We start from the raw sequence: 24,388 nt of genomic DNA, 5'->3' as shown, positions 1-24,388 counted from the left end.
GTCCTGTAATACTACTGGGGAAATTTCCATGATCCTAATACTAAAACTCCTGGTCATAATTACTTTTAAAAAACAAGGAGGCAAAAAAGAAGAATGTCACTCTGCAAAAAGAAAAATTATCTCTTATCTTGCCCTAATCAATGCCAGAACAAATAATTTTGCTTTCTAACAAGCAAAACATAGAAGAGAACATGCAGATGATGGCTGTTGAATAAAAGTTTAGGAAGAAAGTTACACGGTTTTAAAGAGATTCCAATGTGGCCAACGTGATGAGAGCCTCATAAAGCCAAAATACTCTCAGAATGCTTAAAAGTGCCTGCTTGCCGTTTCCAGGCTGAACAAAATCAAGGAGGGATTTTAAAGAACTAAAGGGCTAAAAGAATGATTGATTGCTTAGGTATAACTGAAATCTCACCGGGATTTACAAGAAGCAGTGACAGTGCGGGTGCTGGAGCTCATGGAAACACCCCTTGTCTCTACTGCCCTTCGGCAGCGCACCAATCCAGGTTAGCCAGGTAAATACACACCTGGCACCCGAACAGCGATCCCAGGAGGATCGCTGCCCTGAAAAGCAGGGCAGATTCAAACAACAGCAACTAACAGTATGCATATTGCATCTTGCCAGACCAACTGGGAGCGTGTTTAGGCTGCTGTCATCTTTGTGTTTGCCTGCAGACGTACAGCGAGAAGCCTGGCACCAGCAGACGTGCGGGTAAAATTGAGGTTACACATAGTTCGTAACCGGGGCAGTGAAGGCTCCGCACAGAGCAGATGGCGGGCTGGCCGCGGGCACCCCTCTTCCCCGGACAGCCCAAGCCTCGGTGTTCCCAGTGCGCTGCGCAGGAAGGATGGAGGCAGGGGATTCTCCTCTTTAGGGGACCCCGACACCTCTTCCCCGCGGGGCCAGGGCACTGCCCGCGCCCGCCGCAGGACTACAGCTCCCAGCGAGCCTTGCACCGCCTCCATCTTCCCCCTCACGAACAGTGCGGGTTCCGTGGTTGAAACACAACGCCTTCTTGAAATAAAACCGGTCCTTGAACAAAACTTTCTCAGAGTGTGCTTTGAGCCTGCAGGGAGGCGCGCAGCTGAAATAGATCCTCGAATTAGTTGAGTTAGCCCTCATGATCTCGTTGGGTTCACTTTGGCAAGAGGCCGGAGTCTCCACTCCCGGGCTGCTCTGTCTCCCAGAGGAGCTGTAAATCTGCTTTTCTTTCCCTGAGGCGATGTAGTGTCCTGGGAATGTCCTCAAAATACGTGGTGGGTCAGGTCATCTCCTGCTTCAGCAATATCCAACAAACCCGGCCGCTGGCCTCTCCCACTCCCCTTCACTGCTCCTCAGTGTCTGGGACGATGCTCCTGAAGATGCTGCCTGGCATTGCTCTGCTGCCTGTGGTTTCTCCTTGCTGTAGCCTTGCTGCCTATGAGTGAGGAGCTGTAGTTCAAGCTTTGCTAAATCTCGTATATCTATACCCGGCCTTTTGTTTACGTGCTGTATATGGCAGGAGCAACACATGACAGGTGCTAGATGGGCAGTATGTACGTACACACACAAACACCATTTTCCAAGTGGCTATTGCTCTATATCTTTGGTTTTGGGCAGCCATCTGGCAGTCTTCACTATGAAGAACTCAGTAACTTTGAAAAGTCCATGTTCTGTATTTTATCTAGAAGTAGGCATTGCCTGGGTAGCACTATCACAGGTTTTCCATAAACACACCAGCATTTCTCCTCTCCTGTCTCCCTTTGGGTGGATCTTAGTTGAGCACAGCTCACATACAGGATTTTGAAAGCCCTGCTAGGGGAGGAGCCTTGGTAGGAGATCTGGCAAGGCCAGGGATCTACAGGCAAGGATTATCTACAGCAAGGTGGCTCAGGGAGATAAGGATGGATGGACATGTGCATCTATCCAAGAGTGGGAGCAAGTGGAGAGTAGACAGGGCAACAACAGGATCTCAAAAGCTATGGCAGAAAGCTGTATATAAGTATTAGGAAAGTAAAAAGAAATTTGGGTCAAAAGATTTGAGGAGTAGATTGGGTGGGAGCCATAAAAGTGGGCTGGGGTGAACTAGGAGAAGCTGAGACGAACAAGAAGCAGAGTCTGCAAGTGGACACCAGTGGGGAGGAAGGAACAGGAGGAATCTAGGAGGCAGTGTGGAAATACATAAACTGTTTATGCAGAAGTGGTGTGAGGCTCCTCTTGTGTGAGTACTTTTAACACCCAGTTGTAGGCAGGGACACAAGCACAAGTTGGTGATTCTCTTTCCCTTGTTTTGTTTTGTTGTTGCTGTTTTTCTCCCATTTTTAAAGCATGGCAGTCCCTTGAAAGCAGCTTTGTTCTCCAAATGTCCAACACCATTTTCTTTATCTTAAAAAAAAAAAAAAAATGTAACTTAAGTAACACTTCCTGCAATTGACATTGCGTCCATGCACTTTTGGAGCCTGTTTCATAACTTTAGCATCAGTGGGCTCTGAACATTTTCAGGAACGCTTCCTTAATTTCTCTGCCTCTAGTCCATCAATTGGCTTCTCTCACCCCACCAAGTCTTAGCAGTAGGTTTACAGGCTTTTCCTACCATTCCCACTATAAAAGTATGTACATTTTGAATCAAAAGAAATTGAGTACTCAGTCCATCCTATGCCAAGGAGCAGTCACTTTCTCAAAATCTTGGTTTCTGGGTACCCTCTATCACTTTTTACCTTCAGAAACTTCCTGGTAATACACTAGAACTCCATGTGCTTTCCCATGGCATTCCTTCCAGATTCTGGCTTTTCTATCAGCCTCAGTGACTGAAAAAGGATGAGGATTTAAAATCCTCTTCCCCTTAGCACCAAACTAGTGTATGCTCAGTTGCAGAGTCTAGAGTAATACATCTCCTGAACAGCTTCCATAGAAAAACAACTTCAGAAATGCTATGTAATCACAAATTAACTGGTCATTCCACAAGGCTGGCTAAGCCCAGGCCTCCCAGCCCTGTTATAGTCTTGTGTAAATCAGAAATCCAGAACTGGCATAAAAACTGCAACAGCCTGAGGGAGCATCTAATAACATCGTGTGGGAAACTGCAGCGTTCCCCTGGCTGAACCCCATGAGGTCCCTTCCAGGCACCAGTCAGCATAAACTGGCAAGAAAGCTGTGTATTGATTTTGATTATCTGCACTATATGTGTGCTTGTAGAATCTGAAATCAAACAGCAGATTGGGTTTCTAGTCCAAACACCCTATTTATTTCTCGTTTTATTTTCCTGAAGGAAGGCTGAAAGAAAACGGAGAACAAAACAAACCTCGCGGGAGGTTACAATGTACACAAAGCCATCTTGGGAGTAGGTTCTTCGCTTAGCAGAGAACGCGGGAAAGAGGGTGAGGAATGGGAATGTCTGCTGATGTTTAAGGGAAGCAGGAGCAGAGAGGAGGGCAACTGTTTTTCTCGGGGTGCACTTAACCCTCGTCCACACCCCGCTCGGCTGGCGGGCACAGGCCCAGCGCACAGCCCGGCTCCCAGGGCGCCGAGACACCGCAGCACGGCCGGGAGCTCTCGCCTCCTCCAGGGGCTCCCCTGGCCCAGGGCAGGCGGCCGCCCCTCCGCCCGGCGGGACGCGTCCCCCACGCCGCCGCCGCCCCTCCCGCCGCCGGCTCCCGCATCCCGCGCCGCGCACCCCGCGTGACCGGCGGGGCGGGCACGGGCAGGCACAGGCGGGCGGCCCGTCCCCGCAGCGCCCGAGGCCGAACGCCGCTCCCCCGCAGAGGGTAGAGGAAGCCGGGCGCTGCATCCCCTCTCCGTCCCGGCCGCCCGCCCCCGCCGGAGGAGCCGGGGGCGGGGCGGGGCCGGGCCGTCCGCGGCGCCTCCCCGCGGGAGCGGGCGGGGCTCCTCTCCTTTGCGCCATGATGAACAAATGACCTCGCGGGGAATGAAATTTAAGTTCCACCGGGGAGAGAGAGTTCTCTGCTTCGAGCCCGACCCCACCAAAGCCAAAGTGCTCTATGATGCCAAGGTGACCGGCCGCGCGCGCTCCTGCCTCCCCCTCCCGCGTCTCCCCGGGCGGGAGGGCGCGGGGCGGGGCCGGCGCGCGGCCCGCCCGCTCCCGTTACGGCTCCTGCTCTCCCGTTACCGCTCCCGCCGGGCGCGCCCCCGGGCGGGAGGCGGCGCGGGAAGCGGCTGTGGGCCCGGCCGGGGAGGCGGCTCCGCCGGCAGCTGCACTTGTTGCGGGAAACAAGGGCCGGCCCAGGGAGGGGGGAGCAGGCGGGGAGGCCGCGGGGCGGGGGCCGCCACGGGACAGGGAGACGAAGCGAGGCGGTGCCGTCCCCGCCGGGCCTGTCCTCCCTCCGTTATTGCTCCCTGCGGGCGGCTCAGGCCGGTGTCCCAGTGGGGCTCAGCTCTCTCCCCGCGCCACGGGAGCTCCACCGGTGGAGGGTGCGTGTAGCAGCTGTTTGCGAGCCTCTGGGCCGTGCCCGCGCCGGGGAGCAGAGGCGATGGGGCCTGCCTGTCGCGGCAGGTAGACAGCGGGGCCGCCGAGCGGCTCCGGTAGTGTCAGACGCGCTTCCCGCCTTCCGTTCTCGGCTGAACACCTGCAAAGTAATTCCGAAGTCTTACTGCCACCCCTGCAGTTTCGTAGTGTAGCTGGATTTATTTCCCCTCACGCTTTCCCACGCTTACTGCCCACCCTTCTGCGTTTCAGAAAGGTGTAAGTGGTACCGCTGGTGAAGGAGAATATACGGAAATAAATAGTAAGCAGTGCGCGGTGGGTCATAGGTCTGCAGTAAGAGGTGACAGCCTCGAGTAAGGCCTAACCTTAAGAGTAGTGAGAGTGATGAGAGAGCTCTATGTAAATAGCGTTGTTTTAGGGTATCAGTGGTATACAAGATTATTTTTCAATCATAAATCATCCGTGTCTGACTTGGAAACAGTTCTGGGTTTTTTTTTGTTACGGCGAAGGATAAAAAAGGAAGTGTTGTAACTGGATTGTTGATGAAATTAGTATTTTTTGCTGCAGGTTTGCTAGCTGTGCTTTTCTGTGTTTCTCAAACATCTTTGGTTAGGAATGCCACTGTCCTGTAATATTTTGGGCTGCCCTTTTGTTTCTACACTTACTTCTTTATCTCAACAACCAGGCAGATGTAGTTGCTATCCCTATAAACCTATCACCTGAGTACAAAAGTGCATGGTACCTTTTCTTCTTTACTGTCAAGTACCCTAAACAACGTAACTGTCTGTGAATCCATCATTAGTTTTTGAATTCTGGACACCCAAATTAAAACATCACTGTAGCCTAAGTACTGATAATGATGTATTGAAAGCCACTCAAGTGCAGGCACCACATCTTTTTCTTCTGAGGTGTAGGCCTTTTCAGACTGGCCATTGCACTTTTGTGAAAATGGAAGAAAATAAATGTTGAGATATTCCCAAAGCCTCTTAATGTTTTGTGGCTGACAGTATGTGGTGTTCAACAGAGCAGTATTTCTAAGGTTTATATATAGAGGACTGTGTTTCCTGCTTGGGAGACTTCAGGGGATCGCCCAGGGGAGAAGGTGTAAGTAGCCCAAATCTATATATCCATACTGTGCTACTGCACTGTTTGATGTCTCCCTTTGTCTATCTTGAAAGCATGAGACCTTTGAGGATAGGATAAAGATAGTGAGCAGTCTGCAATGTTAAGAGTAGCTAACAAGAAAACTTGATTTTTAAATCATATAATGCTTATCTTCTGTTCATGTCAATATTAACTAGCAAAATATCAAGCCTTTTCTTTCTTTCTTTGTACATAAACTTTCTAAATACCCAAAGGCTTACTTTCTCTCAAGTTTTTTAATATGTACTATTCAATATTTGTTTCAGATTGTTGATATTGTTGTTGGAAAAGATGAGAAAGGCAGAAAGATTCCAGAATATCTGATCCATTTTAACGGCTGGAACAGAAGGTAAGAAGCTACATGTGTGGTTTCACTTCTTCCATTTCTTTTGTTTTATTCTGCAAAAACAGGCTTTGCACAGACTATCAAAGGATCAATGTTTGCAGGAGTATTTTTATTTTTGTGAATGCCTTTAATATACTTGCTCATGTTGACGTTGATCTGTATCCATACATTTCAGCGAATCAGTTTGATAGACATGAGTTTAAATTTTATGAGCTATGTCTTTGGCACCTTATGGCACCTAAGTTTCCATTAATAAAGTTTTAGGCTTTGTTAAATCTAGCCCTGGATTGTTTGATTATCAAGGCCAGTACATGAGTGCAGTGTCTTGACTGTGATTGATAGTATGTGTCAGTGCTAGAAATGCTGTTTCAGGTTAAGTCAAGGCTTGAGAGATTTTAGAGGGCAACATGAGAGCTGAAGTCATGTGAACAGAGAAGAGTGATGCAGATGTTGCTTCTGAATGACATTAAACGAGTCCTTTGTAGATTGAAACTATGTTAATTCATTGGTAATCATGAGTAGCATATATTCATAGTAATTTTTTATTTTCTTTTGACCTGTCCTTAGCTGGGATAGATGGGCAGCTGAAGATCATGTTCTTCGGGATACAGACGAAAATCGCAGATTACAGCGTAAATTGGCACGGAAGGCTGTGGCTCGCATGTAAGAAATCCTTTTGGCCTCAAAGTAAATGAGTTTCATTTTCAGATTCAGACAAATGCATCCAGGTGTCTACAACTGAGCTTGGTGTCTGAGCACATGCTGTAGGTGGTAGATATGTACATAATACAGTCAGTGCATTCTAGAGAGCTAAGCTAGAGACCTGTGGATTGTTATTAACACTCTAAAAGACTAACAACTCAATAGCTATGTTATTCTTAACTATTGCTGTGAAATGCCTGTGTATTGGATCTGCATCTTCCCAAAGATATGTACTTGCAGAATACTTTAGGAAAGCCTGAAGTATTTTGAGCCAAAGGCAATAATCTAATATTGGTTGGACATGGCTAGAGGATCTGCTTGAGAACATGAATGTGAGGTAATGCACAGACATTAGGGTATGCACTCTCAAATAAGCATTGTCCAAATGTTTTCAGCTTTATTTAATGAAAATAACGCAAACATACATTTCCTGTGCATTTTGCACATAATCAAATTAGTTAGGATAAATGAATGAAATAATATTATCCAAATGTCAGTGAACCATTTTATGTTCTGTAGGAGAAGAAAGGGAAGAAAGAAGAGACGCTGCAGGTTGCCTGGTGTTGACTCTGTATTAAAAAGCCTTCCTGCTGAAGAAAATGATGAGAGTAGCGAAAACTGTGAGCTTGTTTTCATCCTTTGGTAACTGGTGGGATGCCTTGGCCTGGGGATAAGTGCATGGTGTCGCTTGCCACGAGAGTATCATGGTCCTATCTCAAATATACAAAGGCAGCCATATGAAGAGGGAGAACTATGTTTCATGCTAAGCATCTATTAAGCTGGAATATCTCTTTTCTTCTTGTATTCTAGAGGCTTCTCCTTGCATCTCTTCTACTCAACTCTTCTAATCAGCAATTTCAGAGCTTAATGCTGTTTTCTTTAGTGTAGTATTAATAGGTGTGAGAAGCCCTTTTTTTGATGTTAGGAAACACAACATTTCCCTCCTAGTGTTTGTGTATTTTTGAGGGCAACAAGATTTTTTCCCCAGTCTACCTCACACAAAGGTCTGTTTCATGTCAGCTGACTGGCTGATTTCACTTTCAAGCCAGATTTTTAATTTCCTGTATTTTTCTTTCCTGCTGACTAAAAAGCCAGCAGGAGCATTGGCTGGCACTTAACTGATATTCTGGGAACTGCTGCTGCACAGATTCATGCCTTTTGATTGAATGATTAATACGTTAATTCCCTGTGCAGAACTAAAGTCCAGTGAAAATGTGGGTGCTCAGGAATGTAGGGAGACTTTTAAAAGTGAGTATTTTTCAATTAGAAAGGAGGCAAGAATACTTCTTACAAAATCATCTGACATGTTTAAAACATCTGTAGTGGGCTGTAAATAATGCATGTTTAATTCAATTAGAATTACTCATCCTCATTAAATATAACAAGATAATTGTGGTTTTTTAGTGGGTTGGGTTTTTTGTTTTTGGGGTTTCTTTGCATTGAGGCCTCAAACTGATTGGTCTTAACCTCTGTAATGTATTAATAAATATGTGAAATCTCTTTTATGCAGCTATAAGTAGTTCTTCTTCTGATGACAGTGATGAAGGAACAGATGAAGAAATAAAAAGTGAAGAAAGTGACATAGATGAGAAGACAGAAATGGTATTTTTTTGTGTTCCTTAAGTTACTAGAATTTAAACATTTGCACTTGAAACTCTGGAAAAATTGAAGTAGATGAAATATAGGCCACAACTGATCATTTAGCTGGAATTAAAGGCATAATTTTCTAATTCCTGGTGTTTACTGTGATTATGAAAATTATACAATGTCATTTTTTTATAGAACTATATGATACAATGCTAAAAATACCCATTTGTTTCTTTTCCTCTTATTCTACACAGGAGGCTTATGTAGAGAAGATGTAGCAGAATAGATTTTCCATTTTTGTGGGTGCTGTAAAAATTTGCTTGTTATGCAGGTTGGACAAACCCAAATAGCAGCAGGATGTTTGTCTTGTATTTTACTGTGAGACAGGCATGTCAACCCTGGTCTTAAGTTAAAATGTAGAGAGGACTGTTTTCAAGAAAAAAAAAAAACATGCCTTTTCTACAGTAAACAGTCAATCTGAAGATATGTAGAATTTAAATACTACATTCTGGGTGATCTGAAGCAGCAACACCTAACAAATTTCTGGGTTGTTTTTAGCTAAATACTTAGCACTAAATTAAAAAAAAAAAAGTTTAAAGAAATGAATTTGCAGGTGTTTTCAAGAGCAGTATTGTTAAATAGTTTACATTAAGGCTATTATCCACTTGTAATTTTACTACTGAAGTTCTTTTTTCACAGCCAATATATTGTTTTCTTTCACTGATCTATTGTAGAAAGAAGAACAAGACACTCATACAAAAAGGGACATGGAAGAAAGGGCAATAAGCATAGAAATTCCTGAAGTCTTGAAAAAGAAGCTTGAGGAAGACTGCTACTATATTAATAGAAGAAAAAGGGTATAAAATAAGAGTTGGAACTCTAATGTGCATGGGGTGTGAGGAGGGTGGCACAAGTAGTTTTTGTTTCTACAACTCCTGGAGGTTTTTAACTTCACCTTTTTAGCTTCATGTTGAGCTCAGACAGGGCAAGGTAGAGTCCAAAGAGTGTAGGGAGTAAGCTTCTCTGTAGCTATAACCCTGGTTTGTCATATTTAACAGTGTAGTGTTTTGGTTCCTGATTGTGCTTTAGAATGCAGATTGCTTTTGAAAGCTGGAAATGCAGCAGACTTCTTAATCTGACCATGTTTCTTGTTTCTCCTGATGTTGATAAAAATGCAGTTTAAGGGTTGAAATTATTCAGTCCTGAATTTGCTTTATGCACGAGATATTTACTAAATTAGTTGGTACATTACAATTTACTGTTTTTATAAGACATTAAAATTTTTTCTTTCTTTTTCAGCTAGTGAAGCTTCCTTGCCAGACAAATATAATAACCATCTTGGAGTCATATGTAAAACACTTTGCAATTAATGCTGCCTTTTCAGCCAATGAAAGGTCTCGGCACCATCAGATGACTCCACATGCTAATATGAATCTTCATTATGTGCCACCAGAGAAGAAGTAAGTAATCTTTAGTCCACTGCTGATGTCACTAGAAGAATGATCTTTCATTCTGTGTTCTGTTTAATGGCTGTTCACTTCTGTGAGCTTATACCATAATGTATATCTATTTACAGGGCTCAAAGTATTTGACAGATAACTATAGCAGAGTAACACTGATAATTTGTTTATCAGTGAGAGAGTCCCTATCCTCTAAAAAGTCATTATGCAAAAGTATCAATATCCTGTTTTAGCATCTAAGTTGAACAGGTTCAAGTTTTAAAAATAATAAAAATTTTATACAAACACTTGTAAAGAATTTCAAGTGCAAGTTGTTTGTTTGTTTTAAATGGATATGTGATCTTAAATCCTAGAGTCAGTATGTAGGGAAACTGTGGTAACTCAAGGAATCAGGATTTGTAATTCGTGTCTTAGTCTGTTTTCTCAGTTGAGCTGTATGTTCTTCTACCATGTTACAAATGCATTGAGCATGCATGTTTGCAGTGTGGTAGTTTTTGATTGCTTTGGGGATTTTTTCCTCTTATGTTAAAGATTTTTGATAGTAGATGAGACTGCTTCTATCTAAGTACAATTGGCTAAAATCTTGTTATTTTATCAAAGAGAAATCCTGACTTGTGTTAGTGTTACAGTCAATGGTGTGTAATTATGCTATTCCTTGCAATGTTTTAGCCTGTGTCTTGTTTTATGTTGGTGTCATTCATTCTTTGACACATTGACACTTTTCCTTCTTTGTAGTATAATCTCCCAAACAAAAGGTTAGATAAAATATCAGAAATATGAACAGAAGATTTTACACACATTATGATTTTTACAGGTTTATGTTTAAGCTTCCTCAATAAAAGCAGTGCTTTAGTAAAAACAAATGGCTACAGTTTCAGTGATCATTAAGTAGGAGAGATTCAGCTGACATCTTCATTGTATTTGCCTTACTGCTCTAACACTGAAGGTTATTGACCTTCTTGGATTTACAGAATTTCTGCATATGATGGTCCCCTGACCCAATTCATGTGTAGTAGTTTTAGTAGATGGTATGAAATATTGGAGGTTTGGAATTTCAAACATGCATCATTTTGGCAGAATCAAATTCTGTTACCATACGCATACGTGCACTTGAAACATAAGAGGGGAAGACCTTCACAAATGCGAGAGGTGTTGCAGATGTGCTGCACTCTGTGCTCTTGGTTCTTGTAATAGCTCGTGTACTCATCACCTAACCTTGTAAGTCTTTCACACAGACCTGAAACCGAAATTCCTGGTAGCCTCCAAATGTAGTGCTCTGATTACCAGAGCAGACCACTGGAAACTGCTCTTCCATGCAATTGTATCTGGTTTTGTTGGTTCACTGGATACCTCTTGAGCACAGCCTTAACTATATCTTAGTGGCTATAGGTCAAATTCTGCTTATGCCTTTTAGACAGAAATTCAGTCTGTTTTGTACTTACTTTTTTATGACAGGTGCCTCTTTTTTCAGCATAGTGAACTTGGAAAACCAAAGTAATGTTTACCTGAAAAACTTCTGACTAACTTTATTTACTCAACAGTAGATGTTATTAGTTAAGTGAATAGTGTAATACAACAGAACAGTTATGTGATTTTGTTTGAGGTTATGAAGCAGACCTCTTAAAAGGACTTGCATTTCTGAAGTTAACAAGAGCAATCACCATCTTTTTAAGTGTGTTTTTAATTGCTTATCATTACTTAGTGATTGAATCAGCATATTGTAGTTATGATGTTAATGGACTGTATTAAAGAGCAATTTTGTGCAACTATGCTGAAAAATAGTGCCATGAAACTTTGAAATTCATAATTTTTTTCTCCTATAGTGTCGAGCTATGTAAAGAGATGGTGGATGGGCTAAGAATAACCTTTGACTTCACACTTCCCTTAATTTTGCTCTATCCTTATGAACAAGCTCAATTTAAGAAGGTGACTTCATCAAAATTCTTTCTTCCTATCAAAGAAAACTCGACAAATACTAACAGGTAGGTTAGATATAAGAGGTTTAATACTCCATATCTCAGAAGATAGGAGAATGTGGTATTCATTTATTTAACTTTAATTTGAAGATAAGTATACTTCTGGAAAATAGTTAATAGTTATTTGGAGGAGACTGTCTTATCTGATTAAGTGTTCAATAAGATCTGTGAAACTAGAATAATTTATTTTGTGGCTACAGCCCTGACCAATTCTATAAGCCTGCCTTAATTTCCTAGAAATCAGGAGGAACTTTCCCCAAGCCCTCCTCTGCTGAATCCACCCACACCTCAGTCGACTGACAGCCAGCCCGCCACAGGGGAGCCAGCCACGCCGAAGAGGAGAAAAGCTGAACCCGAAATCCTGCAGTCGCTGAGGCGTTCGACGCGCCACAGCTCCAACTGTGACAGGTTATCCGAGAGCAGCGCGTCCCCACAGCCCAAACGGCGGCACCTCGAGACCCCAGCTTCTATGCCAAAACTCTTCTTGCACCTGGAAAAAAGTAAGTTTTTCTTTTTACATTGTGAGTCTAAACAAAGCATAAAGTTCTGTTCTTTTAGTGCTGTATGGACTGTAAACTCAGTGAAAGAAATGGGAAGTCACTGATGCAAAAAGTCACACTTTTTTTATCAATTCTCTGTGGTCTTATTACCAAAGAGAGAAATACAAAGCAATATTGTTAGTACTTTGGTATATTTTTCCACAGAATGCAATAAGCTGCTTTTCTGACAGTCTGTTTTAGGATAACCTTTATTGAATTTCAGTGTTTAAGACTTCAAACATTTTAGCAGCAGGCCTTAGATGCATTTAATGGCTTATAATTCCAAGTAGTAGTTTACAAGTAGTAAATTTTTTCTTTCTTCTTTTGTTTTGTTTTTCCTTTCGTTTTGAAGAAACCCCTGTCCATAGTGGGTCATCTTCACCTATAACTTTGACTCCTAGCAAAGAAGGGAGCACGGTGTTCACTGGCTTTGAAGGTAGAAGAAACAACGAATTGAATGAGGTAACAGATTTTGATGTTACTGTCCTAGATTCAAGGATTAAAAGTTTTGTGGACCTCAGAGTAGGGCTATGTAAGAAAAGATTTTGTTGGTATTACTTATTTCATCTTTGAATTTGAAGTTTTGTAGAGACTAAATTATTTATTAAGTTTTCATAACCAGTGTTTCCATATTTTATCTGTAGGTCTTGTCCTGGAAATTGATGCCAGAGAATTATCCACCAAGTGACCAACCACCACCTCCCTCGTATATCTATGGATCTCAACATTTGCTGAGGATGTTTGGTAAACTAATGCAAAATTCTCTGCACAATCAAAGTTGCTTTATATTTTTTTTCCAGTCCTGATATCTGTGTGATTTTTCTGTTTGCTTTATTACATTTATTTTTGTTCTTGGAGGAATGTATATTTTAATCTATTTGGAACTTTTAGGCTATTCATCGATTGGGTTATCTTTTATTGGCTCTCTAAGCCTTCATTTAAGAAAGGCAAAGCAGCATTACTTCTAGTACACTATCAGACATCATTAAATCCAGCAGCATTCACCTTCTCAGCATGTTCCTATTTAGTAAGGCTTTGAAAGATCAGAAGTAGCTTGCAAGGAAAAGTGGGGTCTGTGGTGAGAAGAAATTTTTATATTTTTTTCTGTATAGTGGATAAAAGTAATTTGAAGTTGCATGTACAAGAAGAGGTATAAACATTATTTCTTTTATTCACAGTAAAACTACCAGAAATACTCGGGAAGATGTGCTTTCCTGAAAAAAACCTAAAGGCTTTAGTAAAACACTTTGAGATGTTTCTGAGGTAATGTGACACAATGTACCACAGCAGTGTTTCTATTGTTACATAGATCTAAATGTCCTGGAATGGCAAAGGGGGTTTAAAATAAGATACTCGTTTTCTGTAACTACAAGATTATGATAAAATTAATATACCATTTTAACAACAGCAATCTGAGTAAAGATGAATAGAAGATTTTTTATTTTTTAATTCCAATTGAAGGGAACCAGAATTTTCTACTTTGAATTTTGATAAACACATTGATCTAGAACTGAAGTGTGAAAGTTTCTTAATATGTATAGAATGACAAGTCTGACTTGGTTCAGCAGCATGTTTTATGAAGAAATGCAAAGTCTGCATTGGTATTTTTTATCAATATTAGCAGGGGGAGAAACTTGTGCTTTAAAATGTGGTTTTAATTATGGTGGTTTCTTAAAAGAAATGTCTGTCTTAACCAAGCTTTGAAAAGAAAGGCTTCTCTGTGATGCAGTGCAGTGGTTTGTAGGGATACACAACTCTGACCACACTAGCTCCACCACTGGAGTCACTAAGGTCGTACCTGCACCATGATCAGATTGGTTTATCAGGTACTGTAATTCGTATTTCTGCATGACATTGAGGATGTGGTTAGATATCTAGTTGGCACTGTTGCTGTGCTGCATCAGTACACTGGAAAATAAAATTGCTAAGGAAAACTTTCAGGAGAAGATGTTGTAGATGGTAATGGAACAGGTATGGAAATAGTAACTTAAATTGGGTCAGTGACTTCAGTAGCCACTTAGGGAAAGGTAACATAGTATTACACCAGCATAAAAAAAACTTGCATTAGAGATCAGGGAAATGAAGGCTTTAAAATGCTTTTACTTTAACTGCTTATTGAAAATAGAAGATGTTTCCAGTGTCAAAGTTTCTACAACACACAGTTTTTCTCTGGAAGCAGTTAGTTGTCAAGTTTTACTGATTGCATTTTGCATCTCTTTTGTCAGATACTAGCTGGCATTCAAAATACCTTTAAATTAAACAGGACAGAATTGGAACTCATTGTTGGAAGACTGTTTTTGCTTGAAGTAAATATTTCTTAGGGAGCTTAACTCTCTGTGGATCAGATCAGTTTTTATCAGACTTTTGACTGTTCAGATTCTTCTGTGTTGATCAGAGCAAATCTCTGTTCTTTAGTGTCTTTAATACCATGTTTTTGTATCTATTTTATGGATAAGCTTTAATGGAGTAGAATAGATGAATGGAGAAACATGTCCCCTACACCCCATAAAATAAATATTGCTTATTGGGAAAAGGTTGCTTAAGGGAACTGAAATTTCTAGTGATAGTATCTGTATGTGTTTTACTTTTCCATCTGAGCAGCTCATTGAAATATGTAGTGATCTATAAATAGAAATAAAAATAAATAATGTTTCCACATCAGCATTTTTAGAGGAGATAGAACTGTGCTTTTGAAGCAAATATCTCAGTAGTTCCCCCTTTCCATGCTTTGTGTCGTGGTGGAGAGTCCTCCAAATACACAACCTGCATTCCTTTCAGAAAACACTTAACCAGAACTGTGCTTCAGTCCTTGAGGCCAGGCTATAATTAAACCAAAATGAGCCCCACAAGGCAAGCATAATGTGGATATCACATATCTGTTACAGCAAAATATTTGAAGGCTGTGTTTTTTCAAGCATGAAATTTCATTTTTGACAGTGTTAAGAAAGCTTCAAAGTTACAGTTACTACTGTAGGAAGCATTTGATCTTAGTAGCTTTGTAATAAATAATTTTCTTGGTCTGCTTTCCTTGTCAGTTATGCTTCTGGACAACAGAAACCAGTGCAAATTATTAGATACTCAACATGTATTCACATGGTGCTTTGAAAAGTTTTTCATTTGGGTATTTATTTCTTCATGCTGCTTGTTACTGAAAGTGGTCAAACAATTATTTTCTAGACACTTGGTCGTGCTTGATTTTTATCAAAGAAATAATTCTGCATTATCTGTTTCTAGTCACAAGAAAACTTGAGTTTGAGATGACACAATTTTTACTGATGCCTGGAAAATAGAATAGATGTTCCCAACAACATTAGAGTGAATATAAAAGCAAACCTTTACTTGAAAGCTTTCAGGTAGGCAATATGGTGAAAATCACACATGGTATAGTAATTCCACAATTTTTATGAAGTCAGTCAGTTAGTATACTTACCACTTACTGTCCAATTAAAAGGTTAGTTGGTTAGGTAATAATCCCTGGGGTCCTGCCCCACTGAAAGCAGAGGTTTCTTTTGCCCCACTTTTTTTATGGCTGGTCCAGATTCTGTGTAGTTGGTTCTCTTCTTGGAGTGAGACTAAACAGTATTTATAAGGTTAGCTTGTCATTACTAACTGTAAGGAAGAAAGGTAGGAAAAATGCTAGAAACTACAGCTATGCTTTAGCAATCTACAAAGCTGCAAATACATGAAAAATACAAAGAAACTAAAAACCTTTAGGTATCAATTAGGTTCTTCAATTTTCACATTGTCTTTTCCTTTTTGGGAATTAAAGGATTAATGGATGATTATTATAAATATTTTACATCAATTCTGTTCTGGCTCAACTTTTGAACAGTAAAAACTTGCCTACAACGTCTGTATGCATTAGGTAATAGCAGCCAGTTTACTTAGGACTGCCTTTTTTTTTTTTTTTTTTTTTTTTTTTTTTTTTTTTTTTGTGAAATGATCTTGAGTGAGAAGCTGAAGTACTCTTCTTTATTTCTCTTAATAGAAGACAAAGGATTGATGGGTCTGGTTGCATTAATTAAACTACTCCTGAATCTTCTTTGATGACTAGTAGAGTAGTCCAAGCATTAGTAGTTTGTGTGTTCTTAAATAAAACTATCATGCAGTACACAACTGATTTAGTTCTTGCATAGGTACTGATTTAATTTTGATTTATGATTTTGTGGCTAAAATTTATAGTTTACCTATTATGCTATTAATCTCCTGTGGGCTGATAAACTGAGACTTATGTAATGTAATACTTTTTCTGGAAGCTTGTGTTGAATTTACTTAGTACATGATAGATGCATTAAATTAGCTTTGAGATGCTACATGGATAATATTTTCCAGTCACACCCTCAGACTGCTGCTAGACAAGATTTTTCTTAAATTTCCCAGACAACCTATATTTTTAAGGAATGTATGAAATGCATCTTTTTGACTTTCTTGTTAAGTAGAAACTCTATCCTCTGTGCTTAGTCCAGCTTTCTACAAGTGTGCAAAATGAAAATTTCTTCATGGAGAACAGGGAAGTTTATTTCTTAATAATAGAATTTGCAGAAGAAAATCAGATTCTCTAATTAAATGCCAAACTTTGAATCTTAAATTATTTACTTCTGAAATAATTCATAGTACTTGCTGTCTATAATAGACTCACAAGTTGGTTTCACTGAATTTCACTTAGTGCACATTTAGTCTTTAGGACCAAGCAGTGGGAGCTAATGCTTTAACTGGAGCTTACTGGTGCTAACTGGTAATTGGACTAGTGAAAGACCCCTGATTAAATCTTCTTGCCTGTTAATAGCTTTAGAGTAAGAGGAAGTATTAGCTTTAAACTAATTCCATTATTTTAGCCACTTTTGAAATAAAATGCTGCGTATGCTCTATTTTACAATTTCTTGGCATTGTAAGGTGCCTAACATGCCTCCAAAGGTTGCCTCAGTGATGAGAAATGACTGGCAGGAAGGTGCCTGTTTATGTTTTCTGTTTCCATTAATTTGCACACGGCCTTGGCTGGGAAACTGTTTTGGAATGAGAGGCTTCCTTCCAAATCTGTTAACCAGTAGGAGCTACTTAGGAGGATACAGTGTGTCTGTTTTTACAAGAGCAAGACCCATCTTCACTGAGGTAATTTCAGAGAATGTCATTTGCATTTTGGGAAAAAAGGCAAAATTAAGTGGTACAGAAAGGCATAGACAGATATTTTGACTTTGATGAAATGCAAAAGAATAAATAAGTGATGAAATATTTCTAAAATATTGCTTCTAAAATTTCTAGTAAGTTTTTTCCAGATGAGGCCAGCATATTATTTCAGATTATGGAGAGCTAATGGTCAAATATTTTAGTTTTGTTAAAAACCCACAGGTATTTCAAATTCAGATTTCCTTTAAGCTTAGATCTCTATTTTTTTCCCCCTGAAAATCCGCTTGTATCTGCTGTGCCACTCTACTCTATGGGTAGACAAATATTTTGATACTGTTGAGTTTTTCTGAGAAGGAAGACAAATCAGAGGACTGTAATAATAAAATGTGTATATACAAAGATGACAAGTTGTTTCAAGTAACCTTAAGAAATAGATCTCTGGTACTGACAGCACGTTTTGAGTGTAGTAATTTCATTATATATAACTGCAGTGGTGAATTATCACCACTAGTCTGTGCTAATGTACAATTATGAGAGGTAATTTGTGTCTGAGAATGAAAAAATTAAGCATTGCAAATGGTGAATGGATTAGAAGGCATCTTTAGTTAGGTGAAGTTGCTTTGTGATAGAGCTCCTGTTCATTGTGAGTCATTGTGATTTCAGTTGCAAAAGGACAAGTAATTAAAAATCACATTCTTAAAGATGGAAAAGAATGCAATTGTGCCAGTGTTTCTTACATGGTATTATTAACTGGTTAATATTGTTGAATTATACTGGGTTTTTTTCTCTCAATTTTTTGGATTAACCAGTTACTTGGTTATGACTTGGTTATACACTAGAAAACTTATTGGAATTGAAACCTAAATGTGAGAAAATCAAGAGTCTGAATATAAATGGAGACATGGATTTAGAGTGCACAAACATGTAAAGCAACATTTTCTTTCCTAGTTTTGAAACACTTTGAACTGAAGGAATTTTCTTTGCACGGTTGGGTAGAAAGGTAATTGCCATTTTGGGCCCTCTCAAACTTTTGGCACCTTTAGGTAGAATGCTTCCTAGTGAGTACCTGGTATTGTGCAGGTTCTTAATTTCAGTGGGCTTTTTTGGCTGCTTGTTCTGCGGAATATGCTCATTGGTGCTTAGTGTCCTTGACTAAGGTTTCGTTGTGTTGCCAAAAACTGTTCCTGAAACTCACCATGTGGATTGCTTCTCTTCCTTCTGCTTTCCAAATCATCAGGTGCCTGGGAATTTGAATGAGCATATTGCTAGTCTTTTATTAGATCAAACCTAATAGCTGAGGTTTGGATCATGTATCTAAATTTAGAGGGTAATACTTTAACCTCTAATGTTAGTACTTTAAGAGTGTTATGGTAGTCTTTTTGAAGGCAGCTCTAGGGACCTGTGCTGGCCTGGGCACAGGGTCTTCATCCTCAAGACAAACCAAGCACTCCTGTATTGAGCTCTTGTAGGACTGTTTTCCCAAAAGGTCTTTGGGAGAATTAAATTCTTACTCACTCAGTCTGATTCTTGGAAATGTTATGATGGTAGCTTGGCATCTTCAGGGTTCTCCACACATCCTCTTAAAAGGCCAAGGAATATTATCTCACTTTCTATATATCAATGAGTGACAAGAGTCCAGTCAACAAAACAGGCCAGTTTACTCCTTCAGCATGGTTCTTGAGCCATTAGGTATTACAATAAACATCTGAAACTTCAATTCACTTCTTCTGTTGACTGCAGTGGGGTTATGATGGACTTTGTAATCTTTTCTCCTGAACAGCTTTCCAGATGGAGACAGGCCTATAAACTTGGGAGGGGTGAGGGTCAGATGGTGGCATATGTTTTTGTGTGAACCTAAAGCCTTTTAGTTTTCAAATCCTGAATTTGGGTAGTAGTGTCAGAGATGAGGTAACTTCGTAATCTGCAAATGACATTTCCTTTGATGAAGTGACTCAAGAGTTAGGACTCATAATGGTCTTCTAGCAAATTTAGGTCATTACAGTAGCCTTTCAAACAGGTCACCGATCTCATCAAAGCATTTGCTTACTTTTTAAAATTCTGTAGCAGAAGTGTGTAAGGTCACCTTCCTGGAAACTTTGCCTTTGGACTCTATCTTCTTATACCTTAATGGCTGAAGATATCTTTCTAAAAACTAAGGTTTTCTTTTCTTTGTCATTTTCACACTTTCTGGGCTGTCCCTAAGTTTACTCATGTGATGGTAGCTGACATTTAAAATAATTCTTTTTCTTCATTCAGAGACTTCCAGTAATAAATTTTGTTGGTTGTGTGAAGGTTTACCAGAGTATGCTCTTAAAACTCATACTAATTCAGTGACTCTTGTTGAGATATGTTCATGACATGTGTCAAATGGTCTTCTAATGTGGATAGTGATAATTCACTCTTCTTTTTGGTAGTTCTACCTGTATAAGTCAGTCAGATGGTAGTGTATTTGTGAGGCTATTGCTTGCTTAAAAACACCCACACGTGAAGATCAGAACATAGCTTGAAGAATTCCTAAGTTGCCCACATCTTTTTCTTCTTGTCTCCATCTCCTCTAGACCTTTCAGAAGTGTTGTCCTTCTAGGGACCTGTGGTAGGGAGGAAAATAACTGCATTGTGCCATGTTACCTCTGAGCTCTAGGCATGAGTATAAAGCATTAGTTTATTTTTGAGGACATTCGTGATGAAAAATGCATGCAGTCTCAAATCAGTGTGGACTGTGCATCCCAGAACTTGGTTGCTTATCAGCAGTCTTCACTGTGTAGATGTATGCATATGAACTCTGTAAAAAGTATAAAAATGAAAAAGGCAATAATTCAACAAGTGACTGAATGGATCAGATTTGCAAGTTAAAAATAATGAAACAATTTCTGAATAGCTTGATAGCAATATGCTTTCTGTCTATTGCTGAACATTGTCTCTATCTGCTAATTACAGCTCCCTCTGTCTTTAAATCTTGGCTCATGACTTTCAGGTACCAGTGTATTTGATCTTGGTGCTGTTTTAGCTTGTCCAAGAGCAAAGCAATAGTGAAATATCTGGTAGGCAAAAGTCTTAGGAGACTACTAATATTTCTGTGCCAGTGTTCTGTGCTCTGATGTCTTTTGAATAGCAGCTTCAGAAGGGCCCCTGCTCTTTGTATGCAGGTATAGAAGGGATTGGGACAGAGGCTGACTGCATTCCTTCAGTAGTTTTCTCCTACTTCTCTGCAGAAAATAATTTGTGTTTGCTAGGTCTGGGGTATTTTGCTTTTCACAACTGGTACATGAAGAACAGGGAGATCTATGATTGACCGTGTGCCTTTTTTTGCATTGTAGCTGTGGCACACCATCTCAGCTAAAATTTCTCATCTGTACCAGCTGTCACTTTAGCATGCACCAAACTGGCATGTATGACTGATGGTTTAAGCAAAAGTCAGGAAATTTGTAAGAGAAAGTGAACCTGTTTCCCATTACTTGCTGTTAAAATTCTTGGAACTGTCAGCTACCCAAATGCCCTCTGAAGATTCTTTTAAAACATGTTTCCTTGTATGATCTAGCTCTTAGTACTGTGTTTTACTGAATGTTATTCAAAGATACTAAGATTTTCATCAGCCCCTGTAATTTTTTAATGTCTTGGAGTCATTTATGTGTGTTAATGAAGAATTATTAATTAAATACCACTTGTGGCTCATCTTAACTGTATACAGTCTAAGTATATTCAAAGTTAGGTTCAAGTCTCTTAGGTTTTAGGCTTTTCCACACTTACTTCATACCAACCCCTCATCCTAGAAAGTGATTTATAGCTAACTGAAGTCAGAGGTCATAGCAGTTGATGACTTGGGTATTTTATTAGCTTCTAAATTGCTATAATTTTGAGTATTCTTTTTTTAATGGTTTGAAACATTTTACATCAGAAACCATTTAGGTCCCTCTATATACTGTTAATTGCAGAGTTGCTGTGAAATAAGGAAGTATGGAAGAAGTTGACAATGTGCCTTTTAAATTAATGGTGACACCAGAAAGGATTGATTTCTTCTAAAAGAGTTTCTATTTCTCACTGCTTTTTCTAGAATTAGTAGGTTGTAACTAGTTATTCCTCCAGTTTAGCACTTGTTTGATGCCTGTGTTCAAGTGCAAGGATTGGGGGAAAATCAACCTTTTTTCATTTATCTGCAATTTTGTACTGTCACCACTTTCTATGAGCTCTGAGCAATTAATATATTTCCTATTAAATTTAAAGTGCTTTATTTAGAGGATCTTGCCAGTATTCTTTGATGCTTTGGCTCTCTTCAGGTCAAAGGACATGCCTAGTTCAGGCAGTGCAGGAGTGAGTGAGGTTGGAGAGCAGCTGTAGTTTTTATGCCATTCACATGAACATTTTTTTAAATTTGGACTTTCTATGTCCAAAATATTGGCTATGCGAAACTGATATTTTCAGCTTCCAATAGTGAAGTCATCACCCCAGCCACTGTTTTTTGAGAGAACACAGATTCTGTAAATGATGTTGTTTTCTGTTGTTTCTTTTGCTTCCTACTCTTAAAACACATAGCTAACATTTTGCCATGTTTATCGATGCTGATCTTTAATATCCAGGTATTTTTGAAGGTCTGTGTTTTTTTCTGAAGTACAGCTTGAGTGTAATCTTGAGTTTAATAACCATTTTTTCCCCTTTGCCCCCATTTATATACCCAGTGTCTTTGAAATCGAAGGAGCAGAGTGCTTATAGTCATTTTAGCTGTTTGTTACTGGTGTTCATAGCAGCACTGTTTATTTTCATTTTCCAAAGAAACCAAAGAAACAGTTGTATGTTAGCAGAGCAGGAAAACATTAGAAAATATTGGGTGCTTGGTGGTTTGAATAGTATTTGCAGACCATCTTGCAGAAATACGAAATTAAGGAACTGAATTTGCGAAGGATGTGTTTTGTCATTGAAACCCATATTTAAATCAGGTACTCCTGAAAGATGGAGACCCTGAAGGCACATGAAACATGAAAAATCATAGCTTTACTTGCCTTAAAACATGTAGTTTGACTTAGTGGCTCCTGGCTATTTGTATAACATACTGATAAAGTGATAACTGAAAATACTGGTTTGGGCATAAATTAAAGTAACGTGCTCAGCAGGTAAGTTACAGAAGTTGCAGAAAGAGCTTTTAACTTCTTTTTCCTTCTGTGCTAGTTCTTTGAATTCTTTTTTGGAGTATAGCTTTTAACTTTCAGATTTTGTTTTTTGTTTTGTTATTGAGCTTGTGGAATTGTTTTTAATGCTTGTTGGATTTCAGAATGCTAGAGGAAGGCTGTTTCTCACTATGTGAAACTTGTAAAAAATAGGGCAAATCCTTTGTATGCCAAATTTCGAAGAGTAATAATTCCCAGGCTGTGTTTTTGCTGAGCTTAAAAATCAATTTGAAAAAAGATTTTCTCTTAAATGTTTAATATTCTGGGTTTTTTTTGTTGTTTTTTTTTTTTTTTAATGTGCTTTCTTCTCAGGTTTTTAGCAGAATACCATGATGATTTCTTCCCAGAATCTGCTTATGTAGCTGCATGTGAAGCCTACTACAGTACTAAAAATCCTCGGGCCATCTACTGAAGCTATTAATAAGGATTAAATCCTACTATGCATAGCCCATGACAATGTTATTCTGCTACATGGCTACAAGATGAGAAAGGAATTAAAACAACTTCTGGAGTTGAAGACATTGGAAAATATCTTTATGATGGTTGGATTACTTAGGAATGGAGAACTACTTTTCAGAGATGTGTATAGACAGTGGTGTGAGTTATTTAGAGGGTTGGATATAAATCTGACTCCAGATGAATGAAGCCTTTTTCTGACTTTACTGCACAGGACTACACAGAGTAATAAAAAACAAAGGAGGCAAAAGCAGATGCATTGGCAAGAGGACATTCTCATGAAGATAAATCACCATGCTGTGTTTCATTGTAGCTCAACCTCTCCTGCCTGAGAAATAAGACTTGACTAAACAGCTGTAACTGAAGAGAATTTGTGACTGATATCTTATGGATTGTTTTCCTCAAAAATTATATTTCATCTGTGGAACTGTCATGATAGAAAGGATTGCTTAATGTAAAGGTGGCTTTGCTATTTGTCTAGAGTGACATCTGCCTCAAAAATAACTTTGTTGCTTGAATGAAAGATGTGTTGCTGACTTTGCATTTTGCAAAGGTGTATATAGACCTTTCACGGTAAAGCTGACAGGGTTCTGAGCAGACCATACAGAGCCAGGGATTCAGCATTTACCTGACAATAAATGGTTTCCAGAGCCTACAAGTAAATGGGAAAGTCAGTGAAGTCATTGCAGTTTAATTGACAAACACTTATTTTCTTAATAAAGTTCACAGTGGCTGCTGTGTGGATGTGTGATTTTGACTGTCTAAAACATCTTGTTCATGCTCAATTAGTATTTTTGAGGGTGCTAAGTGTGCATAATGAGAGGTGGGAGCACTGACAACATATGGAGAGGAGCCCTTTCTTTATCATTGGATGTTCTTCTGCAGACTTGAAGGATGTCTCTTTAGACTTTTTTAGACGCTGTGGCTCTGGAAATAGCAGTTCAGTGAGAACTGCGTTCCTATAAATGTGACAACACATTCAGTAGAAATTAATTGAAACATAATTCTTGTTGTGGAAACTGCATGCAGGACATAGAACACTGGCCTTCAAAATCCTTGGCTGTATCAAGATAGATACAGATTTTAAAAGCACTGAGAGAAAACAGGAGTCTGGTTTACAGACTGCATTAATCAGTCTAATCCTTCTTGGTTCAGAAAACTTCCACCTGTAATTCAGCGCTCAAGTTTCCTCATATTTGCAGAAACTAGTAATTTGAAGGCATCGTTTTTCAAACATAAATCGCAAGCTTAGGCTAAGAGGCCAAAAAAGTAAAATCTGCTCTTGATATTCATTGTCACTTTTCAGAGTTCTGTGGTGTGCTCAAGCATTTGAGCACAAAAGATAAGGATTACCCAGGTTTTAGTAATTTATGTTCTCCTTTTTAGAAAAGCTTCTATAAAGAGTCTGTTCAACTCAGTTGTTAAACCAGTGTTTGGCATGGATGCATGCAGATTTGGTGATTGTTAATTCTAAA

At 39.4% G+C, this 24,388-nt stretch overlaps 1 protein-coding gene across 4 annotated transcripts; it reads left to right on the top strand.

Moving 5' to 3' along the window:
- Positions 1 to 3,746: 3,746 nt before the first annotated feature.
- Positions 3,747 to 23,664, top strand: MSL3 (MSL complex subunit 3). Of its 4 annotated transcripts, XR_008429210.1 has the most exons (14): positions 3,747 to 3,989; positions 5,831 to 5,913; positions 6,478 to 6,573; positions 7,132 to 7,232; positions 8,123 to 8,214; positions 8,934 to 9,056; positions 9,499 to 9,659; positions 11,483 to 11,641; positions 11,873 to 12,135; positions 12,527 to 12,636; positions 12,819 to 12,918; positions 13,353 to 13,437; positions 15,409 to 15,527; positions 22,770 to 22,853. XR_008429210.1 is itself a non-coding variant. In XM_053934367.1 (13 exons), the coding sequence occupies exons 1-13, from the start codon at positions 3,891 to 3,893 to the stop codon at positions 22,867 to 22,869; spliced, it is 1,572 nt and encodes a 523-aa protein (XP_053790342.1). In that variant the 5' UTR covers positions 3,753 to 3,890; the 3' UTR covers positions 22,870 to 23,664. The 4 variants fall into 4 exon arrangements, 3 of the variants coding, with proteins under 3 accessions (XP_053790344.1, XP_053790342.1, XP_053790343.1); XM_053934367.1 differs by lacking the exon at positions 15,409 to 15,527 and having other exon boundaries at positions 3,753 to 3,989; positions 22,770 to 23,664; XM_053934368.1 differs by lacking the exons at positions 3,747 to 3,989; positions 15,409 to 15,527 and adding an exon at positions 4,114 to 4,570 and having other exon boundaries at positions 22,770 to 23,664.
- Positions 23,665 to 24,388: the final 724 nt, after the last annotated feature.

Source organism: Vidua chalybeata, chromosome 2 (genome assembly GCF_026979565.1).
Source record: "Vidua chalybeata isolate OUT-0048 chromosome 2, bVidCha1 merged haplotype, whole genome shotgun sequence".
NCBI lineage: Eukaryota > Metazoa > Chordata > Aves > Passeriformes > Viduidae > Vidua > Vidua chalybeata.
Note: the sequence above shows the minus strand (reverse complement) of the source record. Positions and strands in the feature narration are given on the sequence as shown.

Bases quoted from the DNA above. Each gene is read 5' to 3' on its own strand.
- MSL3 (XM_053934367.1), top strand. From the start codon at position 3,891: ATGACCTCGCGGGGAATGAAATTTAAGTTCCACCGGGGAGAGAGAGTT. The intron at 8,215-8,933 runs GTATTTTTTTGT...GATCTATTGTAG, and splicing joins TAGATGAGAAGACAGAAATG to AAAGAAGAACAAGACACTCA. The intron at 13,438-22,769 runs GTAATGTGACAC...CTTTCTTCTCAG, and splicing joins CACTTTGAGATGTTTCTGAG to GTTTTTAGCAGAATACCATG.